We start from the raw sequence: 25,571 nt of genomic DNA, 5'->3' as shown, positions 1-25,571 counted from the left end.
AAGTAACGCTATTTATTTCTGGGAGAGTCAGTCCTCTCCCCCCCCCCCCCCCCCCGCCACCTCCCCTTGGGCCCTATGAATATTCATGTAACGGCGAGCAGGAAATATGCTGGTAATGTAATCCGTTTTTAAAATAAATGTTGCATATAAACGAGCCCGTATCTAATTAAACGTATCGCCGCGTTGCGCCCGGCTGCAGCTCGGCCGATTGCAGTCACATCCACGCGCTGAAAGTTTGCGTTAGAAGAGGGCTCGAGCTGCTGAATTTAAAAGGAATTTAAAAGCAAGGCAAAGCTTGGGCAGAGGGCTCAACAGATGCTCAGCATCCCCCACCTGCTCCCCGGGGCGATGTCTTCTCCTCTTGGTAAAGTACGGCAAAGAGCTGATGGAGACCTCTCTTGCTCGGTTTGGGGGAGTCCCAGCTCCACGCTGACCCAGGGTGAGGTGTGAGGGGCTGTTCCTGCTGCGGGGTGTCCTCGGCCCCGAGAAGCCTTCAGCTTCAGTGACATCTGGTGGTGCTCCTCCTGCATGGGAAGTGTCCGGAGAGCATCGCTGCTGTAGGTGTCGGGAATCGAGTGATGTGCACTGAAACTCCTTTTCAGCACGGTGGAGTAACTACCGACCTCAGTGAATGGGTTTGATTCTGAAGGTCCCGCGTGGGTGGGGTGCTAATTGAAGTGCCATCGCCAGTCCTGCTGGGCGTGGATCTCAGTGCTTCGCTGCGTTGTGTCAGTGCTTCTCAGGTCACAGCCAGAGTGCTGTGTTTGTCCTCGTAATTAAAAAATGACACAGATGGAGGGGAGAGGCTCCAGAGGAGGACTTCAGGGACAACCAAAGCTCCGGATGAGGCCGAAGGAGTGGGTTTTTTTCACTGTGGATCTCAGAAGCTGGTGAGATACCTTCCCACCTGGGCCGTACTCCTGCTCTGTGCTGACCCCACACGCTGTCACATGTTCCTCCACCACCTTCCCCACCCCACAGCTCACTGTGGCCCCATCCCTCACCAATCTAGGAACCCCCAGCTGCCCCTGAAATGCTGATCAATAGAAAACCAATAGGAGCATCCCAGCAGGACGGATCCAGCTCTGTGCTGCGAGGCTACAGGGCTCCTTGGAAGCCTTCCCGCAGCAGCCTGGCTGGCTCAGAGCGAAGGCTGAGTGCTGGGCTATGAGAGCTCTTCACTACCCTTGTTTTCCATGTGATCTCACTTCAGAAAACGCCAAGCCAGAGTCAGCTCTCATTGCTTTGGCTCCAGCTCATGGCCCAGCTCCTGGAGTTTTCTGCTCATGAGAAAAACAGCCAAAGCACGCACAGCCATACACGGCCTTATCAGCACTGATGTTAGCTGCAAAACGTTGCTGCCCGGGGCTCTGCCCCTCACCCCCCTCCATCCCGACCTCTCTGCGGAGGAGACGAGCAGGGCACACCTCCAAGCAGTGCACGGTGATGAGGAGAAGTGTTAACTGACGTTTATTTAACTTGCTGGGGGCCACTTCATGAACGACACAGTCAGCAATGACAATGTCCTGTGCGTGTTCAATACGTGCGGGGAACGCAGCCAGAGCTGGAAGGACCAGGGGAGCAGATCACGCAGCAGGAGACGTTTGTTATCCTAATGGGAAGTGACAGTGATGGATCACCCGGTGTGACACTCCTCGCTGACGGGAGAGGAGGAGCTGCTGTGGGGTGTGATGGCCCCGCGGCTCTGCTGGGCACTGCCTCCAGGTGTCGGTGTGTTTGTGGCCGTGCTGGTGCTCCAGGTGAGGGCACGTGGGGCTGGCAGTGTCGGCTCTGCCCCAGTGCCCCATGTGTCGGGACCCATTTAAAGACCACAAGGATTTGTGCGCTGCCTCTATCGGAAGAGCTGCGTTCCCTCTCCCTCCTGATGGAGTTTTGCCCGTGGCTTTCATCAGATAACTGTTATTTTGTGCTAGCTTATTTGAGCCCTTCCTCATTGCCGGCGCATCAGACAGCGAGCTCGGCGTCCCCAAAGGCTGAACAGCATTCTGCAAAAAGCAGGGAGGAAAATGCTGTCAAGATCTGCGACGTTTTTAATCGAAGTTTTGGAGGGGGATTTGCACAAGCACAGCTGCGTGTTGGCTCTGGCTCAGCGGGGCAGCCCTGTGCCTCTGTGTGAAGGCACACGGGACAGCTCCCCGTGCTCTGCTGGAGCCACGCAGCCATCCCACTCCTGTTGGCTCCGGCACTGGGATGCTGAATCTGAGAACAGCAAAGCCATCTCCTCCGTGGCACAGAGCCCCACAGCCCCTCTTGCAGACCCAAAGTGCTCACGTGGTGGCTCATGAACCTCACCGTGCACCCCGCTGGCTCCAGCAGCATTGCTTTCCCCATGGATCTGCCTTCAGGAACGCACAGCCCTGGCAGCAGGTCGAGGGCCTGGCCCCGGCACGCCCCACCAGCCCGCTTTTTTCCTGGAAAATGGTTTTCAGTTGTGCTTAAAAATAGCTGAACAGAGCTCAGATGGGCTCTGAGAAGGGAAGTTTGTCAGCCTGCATGAAAGGTCCCCGGTACGGATGGGGCACGGCCCGTTCCCACCTCTTTGCCAGGAGCAGCACAAGAGGAGGAGGGGGAGGAGAGCTCTGTTCCGGAAAGCAAAGGCTGAGATGGGACCGAGGGGATCGCGGTTTGTCATGCAGGCAGCAACCGCGGTCCCATCGCGGTGCTTAATGCTTTCAGCAGCCATCTGGAAAGGGGAAGGAGCCGGGAAGCGGAGCCCGGCTTGTCGATGACACAGAGGGGAGCTGATTGAATCCAGACAGACTCGTAAGCATCACAGAGAAACCTCGCCGAGCCGGAGAGCGGGGCGAGGGCTGGGAATCCGCTCCAGCAAGCAAACACCGCGGTGCGACAGAGGATGTTTTTGGAGGAAATGGCATCAAATCTCGCAGCAGCCAGAGCCGCTGCTCGGCCCGAGAAGGGGAAGAGCTGCAGCAAAGCTTGGCAGAGAGCACCCTCCAGTGGGCACCGGGAGCCCGGTGGGTGCCGGAGGAGCTGTGGGTCCGTTTGTTGGCTGAGCATCGCGTGGGACGACCCAGCAGCCGTTGCCACGCACTCCGTGTCGGAGCATCCCCAGCACCGGCAGCGTTGCAGCGCCGTGTCCGTGCGTGGGCCGTGTCCGGGCTGCGGCGGTGCTGCAGCAGCATCTGGATGCAATCAGGGCTCGCAGAGCTGGCCACGCTCCTGCCCAGCCGGTGGCCAAGCGGGATGTTTCCCACAGGATCCCCAGCCCGAGGCTCCGTGCGCCAGCATCCTGCACGTCCGCGGCAGCCGGCTGCAGGCGTGGCCCCATCGGGTCCCGCTCGGTTCTGTCTGCGCCCCATAGATCCCCCCAGCTCCGCCCCACGGCACGCAGCAGGGTTTGCAACATGCAAGCCTTAAAAAATGGAACAAATTGCCTGAGAGCGTGATGGGCACCGTGAGTGTGGACCAAACCGGGCTCAGAGCTACCCCTGCTCTGCTTCCCCGTGGGATGTCTCCTGTGGGGTTTGCCCTGCAGCTGCACTGCATGACGGCGGCTGCTCCTTCCCTGGCCAGCCCCGCTCCTCGGGGGGTGGGCTGGTGAGCCCCCAGGGCCAGCACAGCGACAGCTCAGCCCCACCAGCACTCCCAGCCCCAGCACGGCCCTCTGGAGTGCATGGCAGCTGGCAGGGAGCACGGCTTCACCCGGCCCCTGGAAGGAAACCTGGAGACGAGCAGCTCTCAGCTGGAAACCCCACACAAAGAGAATGTTGTCGGTGTGCATTCTCCCTTTTCTGGCTGCACAGGGGCAGGGTGGGCTGGAGGAGCGTGGCAGCACACAGTGGGCTCCTGGCGCTCAGCACAGCCCGCTCCCCCCCACCACACCTGCACGAGGGATGTGATGGGCTCCAGATGCTCTCTGCACCCCGCAGATGATTCACGGTTGGGGACTGACCCCACCCCCACGGCAGGACGTGAGCCCGTGCCTCAGTTTCCCTGCAATACACAGAGGCCGGGAGAGAGGCTCCACAACTGACGTACTGGGGTAAATACGTTAAAGCCATCAAAAGGAGTGCTGAATTCACCCTCTGCAGCTTAGAGGGGAGCTCAAGGGGAACCCAACCTGGAGTGAGGGAAGGGGCTGGGTTTGGATGAGGGCGAGGCCAAGCAGAGCCCAGCACAGAGCAGCACAGCATGCAGGCAGGGCGGCACCCAGCCCAGGGTATTCCCAGTGCTGGAAATACTTGGATGCTGCGAGAGTGCACGGGGGAAGCGGCAGTCCGTGCTCACCGCAGCCCTCCTCCCACCCCCAGCAACGGTGCTGGACCCTCCTCGGCTTTTGGGATGCATAGAAATCCTGAGCCCGTCCCTGCTGCCCTCGAGCTGTGCTTTCAGAGCCGTGACCCCACAAGGACACATCCGTACGGACATGCTGCCGGAGCACTTTTCTTTTTCCTGCAGGAGAAGATAAAAATTCCGGCGTGAAGAGAGAGCAAACAAAGCCGTGGGAAGCGAAGCCGGGGTTATCACTGGGGTTGCACACGAAGTGGGGGGTGGGGGGGAGGAGGATGGGGGAAGGGATGCGCAGGACCCACACGGCTGTAAAAGAAGCATTAAAGTCCAGAGAGCCACGTGAAGAAGAAGCTTTGGGGGCCGCAGAGAAATCCCACTCCCGATGCCCACCTCTGCCCGGGGGCTCTGCCCTCCCCCCCTCCCACCACCGCACGTCCCAGCGGCACTGCCCCGCGGATCCCGACGCGCAGAGCCCGCAGCTCTCGGAGTGCAGCACCCCGGGGGTGGGGGGTGAAGGGGGGAAGGGGGGGCTTCAAAGAGGGGAATTTCAGCTCCGGGGCCAGCACGAATATTTGCTTTGGTGAGAGGACCCGCGGGAAGCTTTGCAGGGAGCAGCCGGTACCGGGGGCTCCCCGAGCATCCCCGAGAGCCGCCGCCCCTCCCTCCTCTTCCTCCTCCTCCTCCTCCTCCTCCTCCTCCTCCTCCTCCCATCGGCCGGCCCAGAGCCCGAGAAGCCTCGGGGCCGGGGGAGAGGGGCCGGCCGAGCCGTGCCGAGCCGAGCCGAGCCGATCCGAGCCGTGCCATGCCTTTCTACAAGCGGAGCGTGGTGGCCCGGCAGAGCCGTGCCGTGCCGCTGGTCGAGCTGCGGGACGTCTGCAGCCTGGCGGCTCTCACCTTGCTCCGGCAGCTCGCCGAGCTCTGCGGCCACTCGCTCGCCTTGCTGGGGGACATCGAGGGGGACGTCGAGGCTCTGGGACGCCGCACCGGGCGGCTGCACCGCAGGACCTCCCGCCTGCAGGAGCTGCTGCGGGGACGGCCAGGTAAGGGGACGCCCCACGGGGCTCCAGTGCCCGTTGGGGTGGGCTCCGTGTCACCCCCGCAGCCGGGGCGGCACCTGCTTGGGGACAGGGTGCTGTGTCGGGGTGACGTCGGGGCGGCTCAGCGGCGGCGCCGCGCTCCGCCCGGCCGTGATCTTCCCCCGAGCAGTGACGGCTGAAGTTCGCGCTCCGTGCTCTCTTTCCCGGGGCTGATCCCACTGTCAGCCCCCTCGGGAAAGAGGCGATGTGGGGCTGAGCAGATCCCCGCCTCCATCCTCGCCTCCATCCTCGCATCCCTTACAGCAGCTTCCTTCCACGCAGGTTTGGCACAGCCGAGGTGACAGCCCGTGGCCGCGGCGTGCTGCCCGCTCCTGGCAGCGGGAGGGGTTTGTTTTTGCCCGAATCGCTTTCGTTTCCCTTTTGAAGCCTTTCGCTTTGGCACCGCTCTCCGCACCGGGTCAGAAGCGGGCAGCCTGCTTCGGAGGAGCTTAAAATAAGCTCGTTTTGGATTTGTTTATAAAAGTTTATTTTAAAACGCTTCGGAAGGGGGGGGGGGGGGGAGGAGGGGGAGGGGGGATGTTGTCGCAGCACGTTTTCCCCAGAAGAGCAGCGCATTTCTCAGGCCCTCGGCGAAATCTGTGCCTCTCGTGCTGTCTGCAAGCGCTGCTCCGTCTGCGCGGAGCCGTGGGAAATGAGAGCCGGAGCCACGCTGAGCCCCGGCTGCGATGAGAAGGGATCAGGGAGGGAGGAGAGTGGAAAGGAGTAAGGGGAGAAAGAGGCACCGTGTCACCCAGGCTGACCCCAGCGATGTCACCGTCACGAGGAGGAGGAGCTGACGGTGACCAGATGGTCCCCACCTGGCGGCAGGTTGGGAACGCTCGGTGCTTTGTGCCACTGGGATGGATGCTGGCACCGTGGGTGCAGGCAGGGTCGGCACAGCCCCCCTCCGTCATCTCACTGGGGGTGGGAACATGCACGCACGCAGATGTGCATCGACAGCGCATCTGGAGGTGCACTCACGCCTAAATCTCACCTTTCCTCCCTGAGATCGGCCGGTGGGCGGCAGAGACCCCACAGTCGTTGTGTTCCCCCCCTCCACCCCATAGGGCAGCGCTGCCCGCTCCCATCCCTCCGCCGCCGCTGCTCCGCAGCTCGGGGCGGGGAGGGGGATTGAGTGCACTTCTGAGCGCTGCTTCAAATGCCGTTTGTTTTTCCGAGCACTCCACTATCTGCTGCCCCTGGGGGGGTCAGCACACGTGCCTGGAGGGTGCTACCCCTGCCAGCCCCATCCCCACAGGTCCAGCCCAGGGCTGCTTTGCGCAGAGTCCTTGGGTGGGGAGCTGTCGGGATGGGTGGGTTGTTTTTTTTTTTTTTTTCCCTTATTCCGTTTCTTGAAGACGATCCAAATCACGTTTCTCCTCTCAGAGTGGAACAAATCCAACACGTCTCATCCACAGGGGACGCAGCGGGGAATCAGCCAGCACCATGTGCCCCAGAGCAGCCTTCCTGCAGCCCTCCTGCACCCCAGCACAGGGCGGGCAGAGAGGGCCAGGTGCCAGCACCGCCCTTCCCCGGCATGCTTCCCGTGCTGGAGCATCCCGGGTTTTCCTCACATCACTTCATCCCAGGAGTCAGCGGAGTTGTTTCCACTGCTGGAAGCCGGGGGCTGTCGGATTCCTCAGCCCTTATTCATCCATCAGGCCTTGCATGAGGGCAGAGGGACGCACAGCCCAGCTGCCCCATGGCGGGGACGCATCCCCTGGGTGCCGGCAGCGGGGACACGGGCACTGCTCCCTGCTCAGCCCCTCGGGACGCAGCCGTTCCCAAAATAAACCTCAGTGCTGAAGAGGACAGGGCCCTGGCGCCGGGAGGCATGGAGGCATCGTGGCCACAGAGCTGCGGGGATGGAGCTCGGGGAGGAGCGCTGCGCTGTGCAGCGCCCAGGGCAGAAAGGCACAGGCGGTGCCATCCCAGTGCCCACTCCTCCTCCGTCCCCAGGTGCTCCCCGAGGCTCCACCATTGCTTCTGCAGCAGTGCTGCTCCCCGCAGGCGTGCCGTGCCGTGCCGTGCCGTGCCGTGCCGTGCCGTGCCGCTCCTCCAGCCCCGTGGTGGCTGTGAGCGCGGCCGCGGTGACGTTGCTCAGGAACATGGCTCCGTTTCAACCGCGTCTCCAAAGAGGTTCGCATCATCTGAAGCGGTCTGAAGGATGCGTTCACTTTCATGTGCAAACAAGGGCTGGAGCTCACTTTGGCAAACTGTTTTCCAGCTGCAGGGACCTCTGCAGTGCTTGCCCGAGGCTGCTGCCAGGCAGCGAGCCACAGCACCCGTCCCCAAACTCTGCAGCACCCCACAAGCAGAGCCAGTGTTCCCTATGATACCCAGTGCCACCGGGCCCTTCCCTGTGCCCACCCCGTAGTGCTCAGCCCCGTGCTGGCAGTCAGCAGTGCCCTGGGTGGTCCTGGCCATCCACTGCGCGTGGGCTGTGGGGCCACGGGGGGGCTGTGGGGCGGGGGGAGCTGAGGTTTGGCTGTAGGACAGCCCTCGTGGCGGTGTGAAGGAGCCGGGGTTCCTCCATACGATCCCGCAGACCAGCTCTGTGCCACGGCAGTTTGGATGTCCACGTGGCTCCGTGCAGCACCACGGGCACACAGGGTTCCCCTGCACCCCAACGGTTCATCCCCTCGTGCAGTGCATTTCAGGCGTGCCGGGCTCAGCTGTCCTGCACGCGGGGATGGGTGGCTGCAGAACAGCGAGCGGGAGGCGAGGCTAATTGCAAAGCCCTGGGGCAGGATGTGGGCACAGCCCAGGTCTGCGTGGCTGGGAGCGGCTGGAAGGTTACGGGGGATTGGTGCTGGTGGGCACTGCTCGGTGTCTGCTCACCTGCAGGAGGGCAAAGCAGTGGCAGCAGGAGGTGAGGGCAGGGCGGCAGGATCACCTCCTGCCCACGTATGGACCCATGCTGTAGCCCCGTGGGGAGGAGAGCACCGTCACCCCACAGATGCACCCCAAAGAGTGGAGTCCAAGAGTAGGGCAAGGGGTGTCACTGTGAGACCCCGTGGGAGCCACAGGCTGCATCCTGGAGCAAAACCCTTTCCCCAACTGCCTGATCCTCATTAACTAACGAGGAGGGGAAGCTCTGCCCGCAGCACACCGCAGTCTGAGCCGGGGCGTCTCCTCTTCCCGTGCACACATCCCCACTCGGGGGGGTCCCGATGAAGGGCCGTGGGGCACCGATGGGACACTCCATTCCCGCGCCGTCTCCATGGCTCCGCCGTGGCATGCGTCTGCAGCGGGGAAGTGCAGCTACGTCTTTAAGAAGGGCCTGGGCTGGGGTGGGAGAAGCATTTCCACGCAGCCTTTCTGCCGGCGAACCTGGAGCGAGTTAGCAGCCGAGTTCTGCCCGCCGCTGCCAGCCAGCTCGCCCCACTGGGAGCCACGGTGCCATGAGGACACGGGGCACGGGGCAGCCCTCAGCCCCCCCAACCCCCAGCCCCGTGGGGAGAGGAAGAGGAGGAGGCCAAGCTGGGTATGTAGTTCTATCCTCGACTTGCAATCCCACTCTGGGGAGGGTCTGGCAGCTCTGCGGGGTGAGGACAGGGAGCGCAGTGTGTCCCCAGCACTGGGTGCTTCCTCCTCCTCCTCCTCCTCCTCCTCCTCCTCCTCCTCCTCCTCCTCCTCGCAGGGAGGGGAGGTGTCCCCATACCCCCAACTCGCTGCCCCATTCCTGGCTCCTTGTGGGGGCTCCGGGGGGATCAAGCAGCAATGCCGTGACACAGAGGGCAGTGTGCTGGTGCCATGCCCTGCACCCAGCGGGGTCACTGCCACCACGTCCCCCTCCGTGGGCTCTGCGTCGCGGGGAGGACACGGCAGCACGTGGCCCTGGGGCGGGTGGTTCTCGGTCGCGCTCACTTATCACACTGGAAGCAGCTCTGGTGGCAGAGGAGGTGGGTGCAGCTTTTGGGGTGCCTGTCGTTGGGGTGTCCCCGGGTGGGTGGTACATCCCTGCGTGGGCAGCGGATTGCTTACAGCTGGTCCTGTGCTCATGGCACGGGGAGGGGGGGAAGGAGGAGGGGTGGGGGGGGGGGCACCCGGGTTGTGGAGCGGGGAAACTGGCGCTGCTGAGCGGGAGGAATCCCAGGAATGCAGAACCCAGAGGGGACACGAGGTGGCACGACAGCCTCAGCTCGCGTTTTGGGATCCGGGAGCAGAGCCGTGCCAGGGGCCGCTTCGGGGTCACCTTCAGTGGGTCGAGCAGAGGGGCGAGGGGCTCCTGCCCCTCCCCCCCCCACCCCCCAGCACTCCCAGCTCCCCGCAGCCACCCACACCGCTTTGGGCCGCATGGGGCAGCGCGGGGCCCCGATCCCGCTCCCCCCGTCCTTGGCTCGGGCCCTGAGCCATTGTTCTCCAATGAGCTCATCCCAGACTCTTGTTATTATTATTATTATTTTTTTTAACGCTGTTTCTTGGCCGGAAAATAATCAGCTCGGCCACTTGGTGTCCAGGGCCCTTCAGAGGAGCAGCTTTCCCCATCAGCCGTGTGTGTGTGTGTTGAGGTGAGGGGGGGGAGGGGGGGCTGCTTTGGAAGTGGAGATGCAGCGCCCAGGGATCCCTACACGGGATGGGGACTACAAGAACACGGTGCTGTGCTGGCCGGGCTGCGTGGCAGTGGGACGGCAGGAGAAAACACGCGTGGGGATGGTGTTTCTGCAGCCATTGCAGAGCCTTGGCTGCCCTGGGTGAGGCGGGGGCTCGCTGCCCCGATGTGGGGGTGGCACAGCTGTGCCCCCGCACCGCTGCAGCTGTCACACCCACCTGCTCCCGCAGCACTCGCGCTGCCGCTCCTCACCGAGAGTACTGATCCAATTTGTGGCTGTTGCCATAACAACCTCCCGTCGCTTTCTGGTCCTTTCTGTCGCTCCGCGGTTGCTGAGTTTCGGTGGGTGAGGGATGCTCAGCCCCGATGGGCCGGGACGGAGCGGTGTGACCCCTGGGCCTCCGGGTACCGCCGTCTGCTGGGCCCGAAGGGACACGAGCCAGCCAGGTCCCCGCTGCAGCATTTGGGACAGCAGCACCCATGTGGGGACAGTGACACCCAGCCCTGCACACGGAGTGCTCTCTGTTTCTCCCACCGCACCACCAGCCACGTACCGCAGCCCCCATCCCCGCGGCTCACACCGACTTTTCCCTACTCCAAGAGCACCCCCGCAGCCCCCCAGCTCCCACCGCGCCCTGGGGGGCTCCGGCTTCCCTCGGGGGGGGCCCTGCCACCCCCCACCACCCGACCCGCCGCGCCTCCTGCTGCGGTGCAGGGGGACCCCCGGCCCTCCCCCCGCCCAACCCTTTGCCACCGGGGTGACCCCACCCCCGTGCCCCCACCCATTCAGCCCCGCGGCGGGCGGGCCCCGAGGGGGCGGGCGGGCCGTGCGGATGCGGCGGGCGCTCGGCGTGGTGCGGTGCGGCGCGGCCCGGCCCGGCTCGGCCCGGCTCGACTCCTCCTCCTCCTCCTCCTGCTGCCCGCTCCCGGCGGCGCGGCGCGGCGGGGGAGGCATGGAGCCGGCGGGGAGCGGCCCGGGGGCGGAGGGGCTCTGAGCATCGGGGCCGGCCGAGCCGCTCCGGAGGATGGGCAACGCGCAGCGGAAGGCGCCGCGCAGCCAGCGGCGGGGCAGGATGCGCGCAGCAACAGGTACCGGGGGATGGGACGGGGACCCCGGGAGCGATGCCCACCCCGGCTCGGGGTGGGACGGAGGCGGGGAGGGGGAGGCTCGTGCTTTGCCGCGGGAGGTTGGTCCCTGTGGGTCGCTTGGAGGACGCGGGTGAGGTCACCTCCAGCTGAGGCTGCAGGGGACGGGGAAAGATGGGGCCCTGTGGCTGCCGGCACCGGGCTGCGGGGCGCGGAGCAGGTGCCGGTGTGTGGCTTGGGAGCGGGGAGCAAGCTCCGGGTTGCAAGGGGTGAAGCTTGAATTGCATGAAGTCATCCCCGAATTGCAAGGAGCCAGCCCTGAATTGCAAGGAGCCAGCCCCACATTGCAGGAGCCATCTGTGTGGTGGAGGCCTGCACTTGCTGTCCCCAGAGCTGGGTCCTGCCCAGGGGGGGACCCTGTCCCTGCGCTGCCCTGGTACCTGCAGCCCCCTCCTCCCACTGCTCACGAGGGTGGCGGGTGTCTGGTTGGGTCTCACACTGCAAGGCAGGCAGAACACCCAGCAAATCTGCATGGGGCATTTGGGGGGAGCGTGGGGGCAGCCGAGCGTAGCTGCCCTCTGAATTAGGTGGGTCCAACAGGCAGGACCTGCCTGGTCACCCCTCTGTCCCCACCTGGCTGGCCCGGGCAGTTCCACAACCCTTCTAGACACCAAGAAACTCATTCCTTCCCAGCCCCCCATCCCAGCACCTGGGAATACCAAAACCATGGGGCGTGGGGCTGGCAGTGCTCTGGGTTCGTCTGGGATCCATTGCCTGCAGAGTCAGGAGCAGTGCAGAGTGCAGTGGGGAACCCATCCAATCACTTGGGAGCCACATGAAAATGTGGAGTGATTGTCACAGCCCCAACGACTGTCACAGCTTAATAACGAGCGGGCAGAGGGGGTGGGAGTACAGCCTGGCTCTGTATCATTTCACAGCTGCCGTTGCAGTGGGTGTCGCAGAGGAATGAAATGGGGCAAAGAGAGCTTTGGGGCATCCCTGCCCCTGGGACGCGAGGGGTGGAGGATGCTGAGCTGTGGGGTGCGGTGTCGGGGCCCTCCTGGGAGGGCACGGTTGGCAAAGCCATAGCGGAGCTCCCACTTGGCCACTGAGCTGGCATTGCCCCCTCACCTGTGGACTGGGGGCTCTCAGGTCACTGTGTTTCAGAAAGCAGTCAGCAGTGGATGCTCAGGAGGTGTTCTGTCACGTGCCAGATAAGGGCTGGGGGAATCTGCTGCCAGCTCCCCCGGGCTGTGTGCTGGAGCAGCTCTGCTTGGCCTCCTCCATCAGGGCCACATGCAAACACTGCCTGGGCTGCCAGTACCCAGGGGGAAATGCACTCTGCTCGTGTCTGCTGCCTTCGGGGTGTCCCATCCCTGAGGTCTGCAGCGGCGTTGGGTGTGGGGCTGCCTGTCCCCAGTGCTCAGCGCTCCCATCACTGCTCCCATCCCAGCTCCCGTGGGCCTCACTCCACCGTGCACAACTTGCTCAGCCACACAGATCCCTGGGGCACGTGGAAAGTGATCCCTCGTGGCTCAGGGAGCTCCTGCAGCGCCCGGCACAAAAATCCGAGTGCGTTCGGAAAGCGGTGCCATGGGAAGGAAGAGGGGACGGGGCCGTACAGTGGGCGGCGGGAGCTGACTCAAGCAGTCAGTTCCTGGCTGTTTCCTTTTGCTCTGAGCCACGGACGGGGCAGGTGGAGGCAGCTCACTCCTCACCGTACGCTTTGCAGCCATGGCCAAAGCAGAGTGGCTCCTCTTGCCGTGGCAGCGTGCAGGTAAGGCGCAGGGCTGCGGGGATCGGGGCGGCCGCTCGGGCACGAGGACACGCAGCTCTTGGGCACGGGGTCGGTGCAGGTCCTGCCCCTCGTTCCCCATCGTGGTTGCAGTGTGTGCTCTGCTTTCTGCTCGCTGCACACCGGGCTGTCCTCGCTGCATTGAAGACGGGGCTGTGCTGAGCTCCACGCCGCTCTGCAGTGGCTGTTTTCAGCTCTCGGGCCCCTTTGTCCAGGGGCCTGGCCACGTTCCCCTCTCAGCCACTTCCTCGCATTGTCCCGGCCCTGAGGAGTGCAAATCCAGCAGGGCATAGGGGGAAACTGCGCTTTCCTGCGAGCGCCCGCTCCCAGAGCAGGGCTGCAGGCTCCATGCAGGCGGACCCCGCCAGCCCCCACCCGATGTCCCCACTCTCTGTGTCCCCACATCCACCTGTCTCTGCGCGGGTGACAGCTGTTTGCAGGGTGACTGTTCCCGAAGCAGCACAGAACCCCTCCGTGCCCCCTCACCTGGAGCTGGGGAGGAGGAACCCCCCCCCCATCCCCACTGGGGACCCCTCCGCTCCGGCCCTACACAGAGCATGGGGTGAAGGAAGGATCCAGCTGGAGAAATGGGTTTGTGTCTGTTTTGCTCAGGGCTTTGGCACAGCGTTCACTCTGAGCCCTACTGACGGACGGTGGTGTTTCCTGCTCGGCTGCTCTCTCAAGCAATGCAGCCTTCCCCTGCACGCTGGGTGACCCCCTCAGCTGCCACCCCACCCACCCCAACAGCTCCCGCAGCGCTGCTGTCAGTGCAAAATCAGCTGACAGTGTGTGAAATGGGGAGGGTAAGGAGAGCCCAGATCTGCCGGAGCGAGCTGCTGCTGCTCTTGTGCATCACAGCCCCACAGGAGGTGCAGGTGTGGGGTCTCAGCGTGGGCACCCACCTACCACCCCACAGCCCCCATGACGTTTGTGGGGATGTTTCTTCCCTGGGGCACACTCCATCCCGTGCACTCTGTCCTGCTGTGGGGCACACGGGTGTTCAGTGTGGGAACACTGTATGGTGTCTGTGCACAGTGCTGCCGTGTCTCTGCGGGGCCGCTGGCCCGGCAGCTCCGAGTCCAGCATGGGGTGAGCTGGGACAGGAGGCACTTTGCTGGTGGCTGCCAGCTCCCACCGCTCGCTATTTTCTCTTCCTCTCTGCTCGTTGAGGAGCAGCGTGCACTCTGGCTCCGGCCCATAGGGAATGTCACTGTGCCACGCGTCGTGCCGTGCCGCCGGCTCGGAGCATTGCAGAGCATTGCCAGCACCACAACACAGCAGAGTTCGGGTCACTGTTGGGATCGCTCTGAGCTTCGAGGTTTGCAGCCTGGTGCACCAGGGCTGGATGCTGCTGTGCCAGCGCCCGTTGCCATGGCCGCTCAGCTAACGGTGCCTCTGCTGCTGCTGTTCCTTCGCTCCTGGGGTAGCTCTGCAGCGCTGGTGCTCCCTGCTTGCTCTGGGAGTGCTTGAGAAGGGGAAGTTTGGCAGCATCATCCGAATCGAACCGGCTCTCGATGGCTCTGTCGAACATCTCCCTGTGGATTCGGGGTGCCTGGGCAGTAGGTAAACGCGGCAGCTGGCGTGGAGCGGGGTGGCTCAGAGATGCTCAGGGTGGGCGCGTGCATTGTGTCCCCATGTCGGGTGGTCCTGGGGGAGAGCAAAGCCTGGGTCGTGCTCAATGCTAAGGTGGGAGCAAGCTCTCTGTGGCTACAGACCTCACACCACCATCTCATCATCCCGAGCTTGAACACTTGCTCGTGCTCTCTGCAAACCATCCCTGATGTCACGGTACTGCTGTGTGGCCATGCTCACAGATGCTGCCCTGGCCCGAGGTGTGGGGCAGAGCTGTCCCCAGGTGGGACAGAACCCTGGGAGACATCATGCCTCCTTTGTGCGTCCCCAGCAGCTGTGCCTTGGTTTCCCCCAGCAGTGAGGCATGCAGCAGGGAGGTGTGATGGAGCTGAGTGCCCTGGGGTGTCCAGAGGGACGGTGCTGCTGGCTCCCTGTGCCACGCGGCACAGCCACGGCGTGATGCCCAACACTGAGCACACCCAAAACAACACAGCGTTGTGTTTGTTCCTGCGTGCAAGCTGAGCTACGCATGCACAGTGCCTGGGTGGCCCAAGGGGTGCTCCTCGTGCAGGGGGGGGGTGTCACCGTGTCAGTGCCCGGGGGAGGGCTGTGGGCCCCACCACAAACTGCCCGGCTGCGCTTCCGCTTTGCTCAAGGGCAGCTCCAGGTTTCAGTGCTGCCGTTTGCCTGCCGGGCGCATTGGGCCCCCAAGGGCTGCCGAGGGGGCTGGGGTGGAGGTAAGGTGCCCTGCTCAGGGCAGGATGTGGTGGAGGAGGGCGTGGGGAGGAGGGCTGTGCTGTGGGGGGGATCCTGAGGTCCCTGTGTAGGTGCCGTGCGGTGTGCCGGGGGGGTGATGATACCCAGAGCTTGCTCCACGCACAGCGTGCACTCCTTGTGCCATCAGCTCTGCAGCACTGCTGTCCTCTCTGGGCATCATCTGGGAGGCAATGGGAGGAACAAGCACGTTCCTTCTGGGGACAGCTCACCTGGGGCAGAGAAATGCCATCGCTGGACGATGGCTGCTCGGGGCACAGTGCTGCCCTACATGCCCCCTTTGGGATGGGGTCCTGCAGCTGGGCAAAGCTCAGTGTGTTTTCCATGCGCACACCCCAACACCTCTTGGTTGATATGGAAACAAGTCAAATTATTTAAAGGAAAGGAAAAAAAAAAGAAAAGAAAGGCTTGTGTTAAGGCATGTCGTTATGGTAACACAAATTATAAAAGTAACTAGGCTAGGGAGCAGGCACGCTGCTTTCGGGTGCTGGGTGTTTTGCAGGGGGCTGGGGTAGAGAAGGAGTAGGGGTGATGCTGGGGGCACACGGGCTGGGATGGTGGTGGCCCTGGTGGCTGCAGAGGGCTCAAATGGAGCAGAAGGGGGAACCCAGCAGGGAGGTGCTGGGTGCCAGGGCTGCTGTGGTGCAGTCATCCTTCAGCAAAGCCGCAGAGCTGCTTGCTCTGCCTGCTGGGGTGGGGTTGAGGGTGCTGAGGCTCTCACAGGGGACGGCACCCGCAGCTCAGGGATGAGGGGAAGTGTTTGCCACGCAGGAAGCAGGGCTGGGTGTGCGCTGCCTGCGCCCCGGGGCCACCCAGCAGCCCGCAGCCCCTTCCTGGCTTTTCCTGCCAAATGCATGTAGCTCTCAGGTGATGCTGGTGGATGAAGTGTGACAAACGGTGCCGTGTCCCCTTGCACCCTCCCTTTAGGCTGTGGTTTCTGCTCTCCTGCAGCAAGGAGGTTGCTTCACCGCTGCCCTTCCTGTGCCCGACAGCAGCTGTGCAATCACCCAGGGCGGTGGGCTGATTTCTTCCTTCCTCAATTTCTCTCTGCTCCCTGCCTGGCTCTGGCTGCCCAGGGAAGCGTGTCCAGCGCCTGCAGCAGCGATGGGCTCTGCTCTTGCATGACACAGCCACATCCCCATCCCCATGTTGCCAGAGGGATGGATGGATGGGTTGGGTACACCGTGCTGTGCTCACGTGAAGCACAAACCCTCACTTCCCTCTCGTTCTGCTCCCTCCTGCTTTCAGCCACCTCTAACCTGGACCTGGAGAGCAAGAAGGCCACCCCCACCAAGCTGTCATGGCAGCAGCCAGTGAACGTCTTCCTGGCCGCCGGCCGCCCGCCCGGCATGGAGCAGCTGCACCAGGAGGCTCAGCTCAACCTGCAGAGCCTGCTGCAAGGTACTGGGGCATTGCTGGTACGGCTCCGGGTCTGCTGCGCTGAGGACATCTCCGAGCCGCCCCTTGCAGAGCTGTGAGGTCCCAGGCTGCAGCAGCCCATCCTCTGCTCTGCTCTGCCCCCAACAGAGCCACCGTGGCCCAGAGCTGCGCCTGGGGCTGCCCACGCGAGGAGCGTGGGGCCGGGTAATGGAATCAGAGCAGCTGCTGATCTTGTTTCCTCCCAATTTCTCCATCGCGACGTCACGCGGCCTCAGATCAGATGCTTTACAGGCATCGATTAGATCAGCAGCCTGGCCTTCCCCCAGCTCGTAATCTCATTACGGCAGCCCGAGTAGAGCTGGTTTCCGCACTAGGCTGTAACGACCGGCGCTAATTAGCTCAACAATCACAGGACAGGAGACTGCGGAGCTCTGGCCATCCCCAGCCAGGCTCACAGCCCCCTGGGAGCTGCAGCTTTCCCAGCCGTGGCCCCGCTGCAGGGCTCTGCACTCCCCTTCCCGCATCCCGAGCAGGACAGCCAGACACACACAGCCCAGGGACAGACACTGGTGGCTGCAGCGGGGTCCTACTGCCTGTTTCCTTTGCAGAGGAGTATGAGGAGCAGTATGCTGAAAGCAGGGTGACCGGGCAGACCTTCCGTGCCACCAGCCACTCATCCCCCAGCACCCCTCTGGAGCCCTCACCCCGGCCCCCGCCCTCCAAGCGCCTCGAGTTCGTGCTTATGGTGAGTCCCAGGGCCACGGGGGGGGGGGGGGGGTGAACCTTTGTGCCTGAGCGCTCTGTGGGGCAGCAGGACATCAGCTGGGGATGATAACATTTGGCACGCATTGCACAGCAAGATGGAGGGTGGCCCTTTCTCTCCCACCAGGGTGATTCATGCTTTTCCCCGCAGCCCCCAGGCCGGCGAGCCGACGAGGAGGAGGGCAGCAGTGCCAGTACGCTGGGTGTGAGGGCCCCCGACACCTCCCTGAGCCTCCCCACCACCCCCGACAAGCAGACAGCCTGGCCCAGGGCCTTCCCCCTGCCCACTGTGGAGGAGAAGCAGCGGCACCAGTCCTGCTCTGTGCAGACCAACGTGGTCCCCATCAATGTCTCGGGTAAGGCAGCACCCACACGTGGTGGCTGGGGGAGAGGCGATGGGGCTGAGCTGCTACCTGGGAAGGATGCTCCCAACGGGATGCTGGGTGGTGGGAGGGCAGGCTGAGAGCCTGTGTCCCCACCAGCCACGTGGGGACAGCAGGGGACAGCAGCGGCATGCTCACGTGCGTCATTCCCTGCCATCTCTCCTGCCATCTGCAGCTCCGTGTGTCCGATCCGTACCACCATCCGGTCTCCCGTTTGTGCCGTGCTGCCCTGCCAGCCGGTTCTGTTGTCACCTTGGCTCTCACCATGCTCCGTCTGTCCATCCCTCCATCCGTCTGTTCTCATGGGGCCGCAGCTCCCAGCCCGCTCCCCTCGGGCTCCCCGTGGACACACACATCCACTGACCATGTCCCTCAGGGCCACATCCCTACAGTTCCCAAACGCCTTCAAGAGCAGTGCCAACCCCCCCTCCCCAACCCCCACCACCCTGTGCAGCCTCTGCCAGTGCATCATCACTCTTTCAGAGAAGAAATCTGTACTAATCCCCAACCTGACCCTCCCCTGGCACAGCTTAAGGCCACTGCCTCTCATCACTTGGCGCATCCCACCTCCATCGCAGCAGCTCCGCGTTCCCGCAGCCAGCGCCGCCCACCACATCTCACAGCACGTGGCTCACCACGTCCTCCATCCCCCACCACCCACCCTCCCGGCAGCAAGCCAGGGGACAGCCGTGGTGCAGAGGTGGCCGTGTCCCAGTGGCCGCAGCAATACGGTACGGCGTCTTTGTTTTGGCTACAGGGCAGCACTTTGCTAGGCTCGCGAGTGCTCGTCACTCCCTGTTTAACACAGAGACCGCGATGAACCCCAAGTCCACCCTGCGGCGTAGACGGACCGTTATCGGATTCCCTAACATGTCCCTGCGAGACCAAGGTGACAGCAAGAACCACGCAGCCCTTCGCACCCGCACTGCCACCCCGGGGGGCTGGGACACCCCGGCTGTGGGGATGTGAGGGCCACCAGGCAGACCCCGTGCCCTCCTGGGGTCGCGGGCATCCTGGTGACGCTGGGCTGGCATGTGTTGGGGGACACCCCTGCATCCTGAGTCCGGGATGCTTTCAAGGAGCGAATGATGCTGAGATCTAACCTGGCCCTATGCCCTCCCTCGTGGGACATGTGCAGGCCCCCATGCCCCTGTGATGAGGGCGCTTAGAGCACGGCCGTGAAGCAGTGCAGCATCCATCCCAGCTCTGAGGTATTGCAGCGCTGACTCCAGGAAAGGTGGTTCTTAAGTATGTAGGGACAGGAGGTGGAGGAACCACAGCACCCAGGGAAGTTCTCACTGGGTAAGAGGAAGGCTTTTCCCTGTGGCAGTGGTCCACCACTGGGGACAGGACCGCAGTGAGATGCTCCTGTTCAGCTGGTCACAGCCTCGAGTCCCTGTCTGGTTGTGTGTGGGACCCCTGGGACCCTTCCCACTGGCTGCTCAGAGGTGAGGAGGGGCTGTGAGCCATCTCATCCCTCCTGGCCCTGGGGGCGATGCCCTTCACGGAACAGCACTGGGGCAGCACTTTGGTCCCTATGGGGGTACTGCCTCTTGCACAGAGACTCCCACCCTGATTAAACTGAGCACACACTTCAGGGCGCATCTCAAATCCCAGCATGAGAGCTAACAAGGCTGGGACTGTTCCCAGCTGCTGTCACCCACCTGGTAGAGAACATTTGGGGTCAATCCTTCTCTTGCAGTCAACGGGGCCACGTTGCACATGCAGGCAAGCATGCAGCCCACAGCTGGGCCACGGGGTGGGAGCAATCCTACAGCCAAGAGGGAAGGATGGTGGCTGTGATGCCCAGGGCAGTGCCAGCCCACACTCACCCCACATCTGTCCCCACAGGCAGCACCAACGGCCCCGCGCACGCCACACACCCGCCCATCGCCGAGTCCCTGTCCTGCAGCTTTGAGGCCACGGGTGGGAGGAAGCCCTCCCAGCAGACCAGCCCCCGCCAGCCGCTCTCTGCCCCACTGAGGAAGACTTTCAGTGACCTTGGGGGCACGCTGCAGGCACGCTGCTGCCCACCCCCGTCTCCCATGGACAACGTGGCCACCCCCGGCACCTGCAACGGGCCACAGGGCTCCTCTTTTCCCCCACCCTGGGGTGCCAACTCCTTTGGATACACCACCCCCCCCAGCCCCGCTGCCAGCCAGGAGGTCTCACCAGGCAGCTCTGCCATGGGCTCTCCCACCGGCGCCGAGCGGGCCGCCTCCTTCTTCATCGCCCAGGAGGAGCGTGCAGGGAGCACTGGGCCCGGTTCCTTCTCAGCCACAACGCCCGATTCTCCTCCTGGCTCCGGGGGCATCCGGAGGTGTGATGGCCAAGAAGCCAGGGTGAACTTCTTGCCCACAAGCAAAGAGCCGGAGCCGGCAGCAGAGCCATCGCTCCTGGGCGTGGAGCGGGGAGGATGCCGCTTCCGTGAGCGCTCACTATCAGTGCCCACCGACTCGGGGTCCCTCTGCTCTGTAGACGTTGCCTACTCTGAAGCTCGGCGGGGCAGCACCAACTGCGCCCTGGGCTACCCCAGTGCCGGCTCTGAGGGCAGCACCAGCACCGATAACATCTCGCTGGGACCGGAGCCGGATGGGCAGCGGCGGCGGCGCTCCAAGAGCATCTCTCTCAAGAAGGCCAAGAAGAAACCCTCGCCGCCCACCCGCAGCGTCTCACTGATCAAGGATGGGCAGGACAGCCTGGGTGCCCTGGGGCTGCCCCACGATCAGAGACCCAAGAGCCTTTGCATCCCACTGGACCCCGCTGGGCACCGGGTGGTGCACGCGGACCCCCAGGGCAGGGAACCCGACAGCCCAGCTGCCCCCCACCAGTGGTACCTGGCAGACTGGAAGAGTGGTGAGCCCTACCGGTCCCTCTCCGGCTCCAGCACAGCCACAGGGACCACAGCTGTTGAGTGCGTGAAGGCACAGGGCAGCTCGGAGTCCCTCATGTCCCCCTCTGTCTCCAGGGCCACGACGCCCTCACAGCTCTCAGCAGAGGCTGACCTCAAAACCTCCTCCCCGGGCAGGCCCACGGGGCTGATGTCCCCATCCAGTGGGTATTCCAGCCAGTCAGAGACCCCCACACCCACCGTCCCCACCTCAGTCATCCTCGGGCACTCACCACACCAGGTGCGGGTGAGGCCACTGGTTCCCGAGAGGAAATCCTCACTGCCCCCCACGTCCCCCATGGAGCGGACCCCCAAGTCCAGGCTGTCCTTCGAGCTGCCACTCACACCACCCGCCCACCTCGACCTCTCGGGGCTGAAGATCTCCCTGAAGGGGAAGACGAAGGTCAGCCGGCACCACTCTGACTCCACCTTCGGCACCAAGATGGCCCAGAAGACCAGCCCCATCCAGCCCATCATGCCCGTGGTCACCCAGTCCGACCTGCGCTCTGTCCGCCTGCGCTCCATCAGCCGCTCTGAGCCAGAGGACAACACTGACAGCCCAGAGCATGCTGAGGAATCACCACGCATCCCCTTCCCGGCACCAGAGAGGAAGGTGAAGCCACCCGTAGCGGAGAAGCCGCCGTTGGCCAAGCGGCCCCCATGCATCCTGCCCAAGCCCATGGCCCTGCGGGAGGAGGGACCCCTCTCCCCCACGTCCCCGCCGAGTGTGGCCACCAAGGACAGCTTGGTGCTGCGGAAAGGGGACCCGTGGAGGGGCCCGGGGCAGCCCCGGCGGCTCTCGCAGGGCAGCCTGGAGGACAAGCCGCGGCCAGAGGCAGAGCGGAGGAAGGCCAAGGTGCCACCACCAGTGCCCAAGAAGCCCAGCGTGCTCTACCTGCCCCTCACCCCGGCCCCAGTGCAGCAGGTGGGGGGCGTGGGGGACTTGGCGCCCACCCCCAGCCCCATCATCACACTGGATGCAGAGCCCAGCTGCTGCCAACCCAACGCTGATGGCTCGACACCCACTGAGGTCCCGGGCTCAGCACAAGCTGGCGAGACCCCCTCAGAGCAAGGTGAGGGTGTGCCTCCTGCCCCGTGCAGAGAAGGGGGCTGGGGGGGGGGGTCCCTCTCCATCATCCCATGCATTTCATGGCTGTCTTCTTCTCCCTGCAAGCAGGCAGCTCGTCGGAGGCTGGCACAGAGGAGAAGAGCTTTGCCAGCGACAAGACGGCCGACTCCATCGCTGAGGAAGACGACGATGTCTTCATGGCATCCCGCACCACAGAGGATCTCTTCACTGTCATCCACAGGTAGAGCACATGGTGGGCTCAGCCCCCACCCCTGGAGGGTTTATTGCTGCCCTATGCACTCCTGAGGATGTAAGGAAGGAATATTTCACAATGAGGGTGGAGAGGCACTGGAACAGATCGCCCAGAGAAGTTGCGGGTGGCCCACACTTACGCTCAACTCAGAATCACAGCATGGTTTGGTTGGAAGGGCTTGTAAAGGTCCTCCAGTCCAACACCCCACTATGGGCAGGGACACCTCCCACTCAGGTTGCTCCCAGCCCCATCCAGCCTGGCTTTGAGCACCTCCCTCCTGCCCCAGCGGAGCGGGGTGGGTGCTGCTCCCTTTGCCCTTCCCGTTGCTGTAGGAAATCACCCCATCCAAAGCAGTGGCAGCTCCCACCTGGGGCTGCTCCCACCACACGTCTCTTTGGTGTTTAGGTCCAAGAGGAAGGTTCTGGGGAGGAAGGAGCCTGGAGACAGCTTTAGCAGCCGGCCCAATTCCCACTCTCCTGTGAAGACGTCAGGCTCACCGACCGGCGAGTCCCCTGCAGCAGCAGTGAGCACCGGGAAGTCCTCCAGCAGGAATGAAGATTTTAAGGCTCTGCTCCAGAAGAAGAGCAGTAAAACCAGCAGCGGTACCCGGCCGTCTGCGGCTGAACTGCTCAAGACCACAAACCCACTGGCACGGAGGGTCATGATGGAGTTCGCCCCTGAGCTGGATGGTGCCAACAGCCAGCCCTAACCTTGCACAGAACCTCCTGGCCACAAAGGGCTCGGGCTGGTGCGGAGGGAGCCGTGCTGCAGGCACTAGCTTTAGCACTCAGGTCACTGCAGAAGGGATGTCCCGGCTGCCCTGCTGCTGGGGCTTCTTTCGTGCTTTCATTTCTCCCTTGGTGAATCCTCTTTGATTCCTCTCCAGTGGGAGAGCTGCCGGTGGAGAAGCAGCGTTGGGGCCCCCGTGTCCCTGGCGTGCTGCTGGCAGGAGGGCAGAGGCACTGCAGTGGGGATCTGGACCTGGCCCCTCTTGTGCTGCTGGGACAGCAGTTCCTGCCACTCCTCGGGAACACGGCAGGACTGGGCAGCCCCCAGCACCCGCAGCCAAGCTAGCTTGAAACTGTTTGGTCACTCGGCATGTGGTACTTTAAATGGCTTTTTCTAATGCTCAGTGGTGATGATGTTTTATTCTCTTTCGTTTGACGTTGTGCCGGCGGTTTCCCAGGCCAAGGTCCCAGGTTCTGAGTTCAGCTGGAGACGTGGAGATTTACTTTGGGGGCTGTTTGGACAGGAGGTTGCTTTGGAAGAGCCACAGACCATTCGTGCTCATCGTCCAAAGCATCCTCCCTGCTGCACGGGGAGCAGGCGCCTGCTGTCTGCTGTTCTGTCTGCTCTTCAGCCCTCTAGTTTCCATCTTTCTCAGCTTAGGGCTTCACCCCACAGCTGCTGCCACTGTCACCATCCCCCTGGCACAAGCATGATCACACAGAGTGCCAGGGCTGGAGCAGAGGGCCACGGCGAGGAGCGGTGGGGCAGGGCCAGCCTGGGGGTGGGGGCTGAGCAGAAACACCATCTCTCCTCTTCCTCAGGGCAATGAGTGGCCAGACAGCAACTAGCGGAGGCATTGTGTTAGGAAAGTCCGTGCTTTATTTCTCCCCGTGTTTCTGCAAGCTCCCGTGTACCCCAGCCTCCCTGCAGCAGGGCCGAGCAACGGGGCCAGGGCTGAGCAGCAGTGGGGGCACAGCCCCGGGGGATCAGGGGTGGTCTGGTGGCACTTGCTGCCTTCCCTCTCATGGGATGGCAGATTTCAGCGTGACATCGGGATCTAGGCTGAGAAACTCAGGAAAAGAAGGAATAAAAAAATAAAAATAAATAATAAGAAGAATTAAAAAAACAAACAAAACAAGGAGAGTGGGGAAAATAATAATAATAATAACAACTCTAACCTATCTCCGTGGTTCTTCCGGACCATGCGGCACCAGGGAGATGGGAGCGACGAGAGGGCAGCGAGCCGGCCTGGGGATGGAGGGCAGGGCTAGGGCTGGGGGCAGGGCTAGGTTTGGGGACAGGGCTAGGTTTGGGGGCAGGGTTATGTTTGGGGGCGGGGCTAGGGCTGGGGGCGGGGCTAGGGCTGGGGGCGGGGCTAGGTTTGGGGACAGGACTAGGTTTGGGGGCAGGGTTAGGTTTGGGGGCGGGGCTAGGGCTGGGGGCGGGGCTAGGGCTGGGGGCGGGGCTAGGTTTGGGGGCAGGGCTAGGTTTGGGGGCAGGGCTAGGTTTGGGGGCAGGCCGAGGAGCCGTGCCCGTAGGGTCGGGCTTTGGCGCAAGGCGTGCCGGTCGGGGCTGAGCGCGGCGGAGCAGCGGCGATGGCTCCGAAGGGGAAAGGCGGCGGCAAGGCGGGCAAGGGTGAGCGGGGCCGGGGCGGGGAGGCCTGCAGAGCGGCCCGGCTGCCGGTACCGGCGCTCAGAGGCCCGGCCCGGTTTCATGGCGCTGTTCGTAGGCGGTGAGAGCGGCGAGGGCAAGGCCCAGGGACCGAAGGGCGGAGGCAGCGCCGTGAAGGTGGGTACCGAGCCCCAACCCCGGCCCTGCCCGGGTTGGGCAGCCCCCGCAGCCCGCCACGGCCCCCGCCTTGCCCCCTAGGTCCGGCACATCTTGTGCGAGAAGCACGGCAGGGCCATGGAAGCCATGGAGAAGCTGAAGGCCGGGGTTCGCTTCAGCGAGGTGGCCTCGCAGTACAGCGAGGACAAGGCCAGGCAGGGGGTGAGCGAGGCTGCTGCGGGCTGGGCGCTGCCCGGCTGCGGGCTGCGGGCCGCGGCTCAGCCCTGCTGGCTCCTTCCTGCAGGGAGACTTGGGCTGGATGAGCAGAGGATCCATGGTGGGACCTTTCCAGGAGGCAGCGTTCGCCCTGCCGGTGAGCAGCATGGACAAGCCGGTGTATACGGACCCCCCCGTCAAAACCAAGTTTGGGTATCACATTATTATGGTGGAAGGCAGAAAATAAAATGGGAATGACCGTTGAAGTCGTGAGTGCTTGAATTCTGAGCGTTCCCCAGGCCACGTGGACGTAGGAGCGTGTTGGTCGTAACCAGCAGGGTGTTTGGAGACAGCCAGCCCTCCCTGCAGGACATGCAGGTCACAGGGCCCTGCACGGGGAGGTGAAGCATTCCCTGAAAAAGGTAAAGTAAAAGGTGTGTGTAGTCGTTGAAATCTGCATCAGCTTGCAGGCCAGCCCCCTTGCTTTTCTTGCTTCGGAGATGATGATGTACAGCTGTGAAAGCCCAGGCTGCAAATACAGCCAACCTCGAAAGCGCAGGGGGTTCCCTGGAGCATTTACTTTTATCTTCACCAGCAAGGATGCAGGCAGCTCAGATGCTACAGGTTCTGCTCCAGAGCTCAGAGTTAACGTGGGCAGAGCCTCCCGTTGTTAGAGGCCAGCTAATGCTGCAGCTGGGGCTCAGGGTTGCTGCTCTGAGGCTCCTTGTTCTTTTGGTCAGCAGCCTTTACCAAGGCTGGGGGAACTGAGCTGTAGCAGAAAGGAGGAAGGTGAAAAAGGAGTCGTCGTCCCCACGAATACAAGTCATCTGTACTTTATCCACTCAAAGCTCAGGGAAGAAACTGTGCGAGTTAGGCTTGAATGAGAGAAGAAAAAGCTAGAAGGCCACTGAGTGCCTGCTTTTCTGTCAGTTCATCTACTGCCAGGCATGAAGTATGTGCCTAAGGCCTAGCAAGGTGCACCTTGTCCTTCT

The 25,571-nt window shown here is 63.3% G+C and overlaps 2 protein-coding genes across 4 annotated transcripts; both read left to right on the top strand.

The window, feature by feature from the left end:
- Positions 1–5,052: 5,052 nt before the first annotated feature.
- Positions 5,053–22,783, top strand: NHSL2 (NHS like 2). 3 transcript variants are annotated; one of them, XM_065729233.1, is made up of 8 exons: positions 5,053–5,312; positions 16,379–16,531; positions 17,119–17,255; positions 17,424–17,628; positions 18,413–18,544; positions 19,507–21,618; positions 21,723–21,855; positions 22,273–22,783. In XM_065729233.1, the coding sequence occupies exons 1-8, from the start codon at positions 5,075–5,077 to the stop codon at positions 22,574–22,576; spliced, it is 3,414 nt and encodes a 1,137-aa protein (XP_065585305.1). In that variant the 5' UTR covers positions 5,053–5,074; the 3' UTR covers positions 22,577–22,783. The 3 variants fall into 3 exon arrangements, with proteins under 3 accessions (XP_065585305.1, XP_065585306.1, XP_065585307.1); XM_065729234.1 differs by lacking the exon at positions 5,053–5,312 and adding an exon at positions 10,847–10,992; XM_065729235.1 differs by lacking the exon at positions 5,053–5,312 and adding an exon at positions 12,691–12,766.
- A 1,340-nt stretch (positions 22,784–24,123) lies between these two features.
- Positions 24,124–24,845, top strand: PIN4 (peptidylprolyl cis/trans isomerase, NIMA-interacting 4). The gene is made up of 4 exons (XM_065729269.1): positions 24,124–24,231; positions 24,326–24,384; positions 24,466–24,585; positions 24,668–24,845. The coding sequence occupies exons 1-4, from the start codon at positions 24,192–24,194 to the stop codon at positions 24,824–24,826; spliced, it is 378 nt and encodes a 125-aa protein (XP_065585341.1). The 5' UTR covers positions 24,124–24,191; the 3' UTR covers positions 24,827–24,845.
- Positions 24,846–25,571: the final 726 nt, after the last annotated feature.

The sequence above is a fragment of the Cyrtonyx montezumae genome, unplaced genomic scaffold (assembly GCF_038088225.1).
Source record: "Cyrtonyx montezumae isolate F1298 unplaced genomic scaffold, pur_monq_1.0 scaffold_11, whole genome shotgun sequence".
In the NCBI taxonomy this organism is placed as follows: Eukaryota; Metazoa; Chordata; class Aves; order Galliformes; family Odontophoridae; genus Cyrtonyx; species Cyrtonyx montezumae.
The sequence above is the reverse complement of the archived record's forward strand: the minus strand, read 5'-3'. Positions and strand labels throughout refer to the sequence as shown.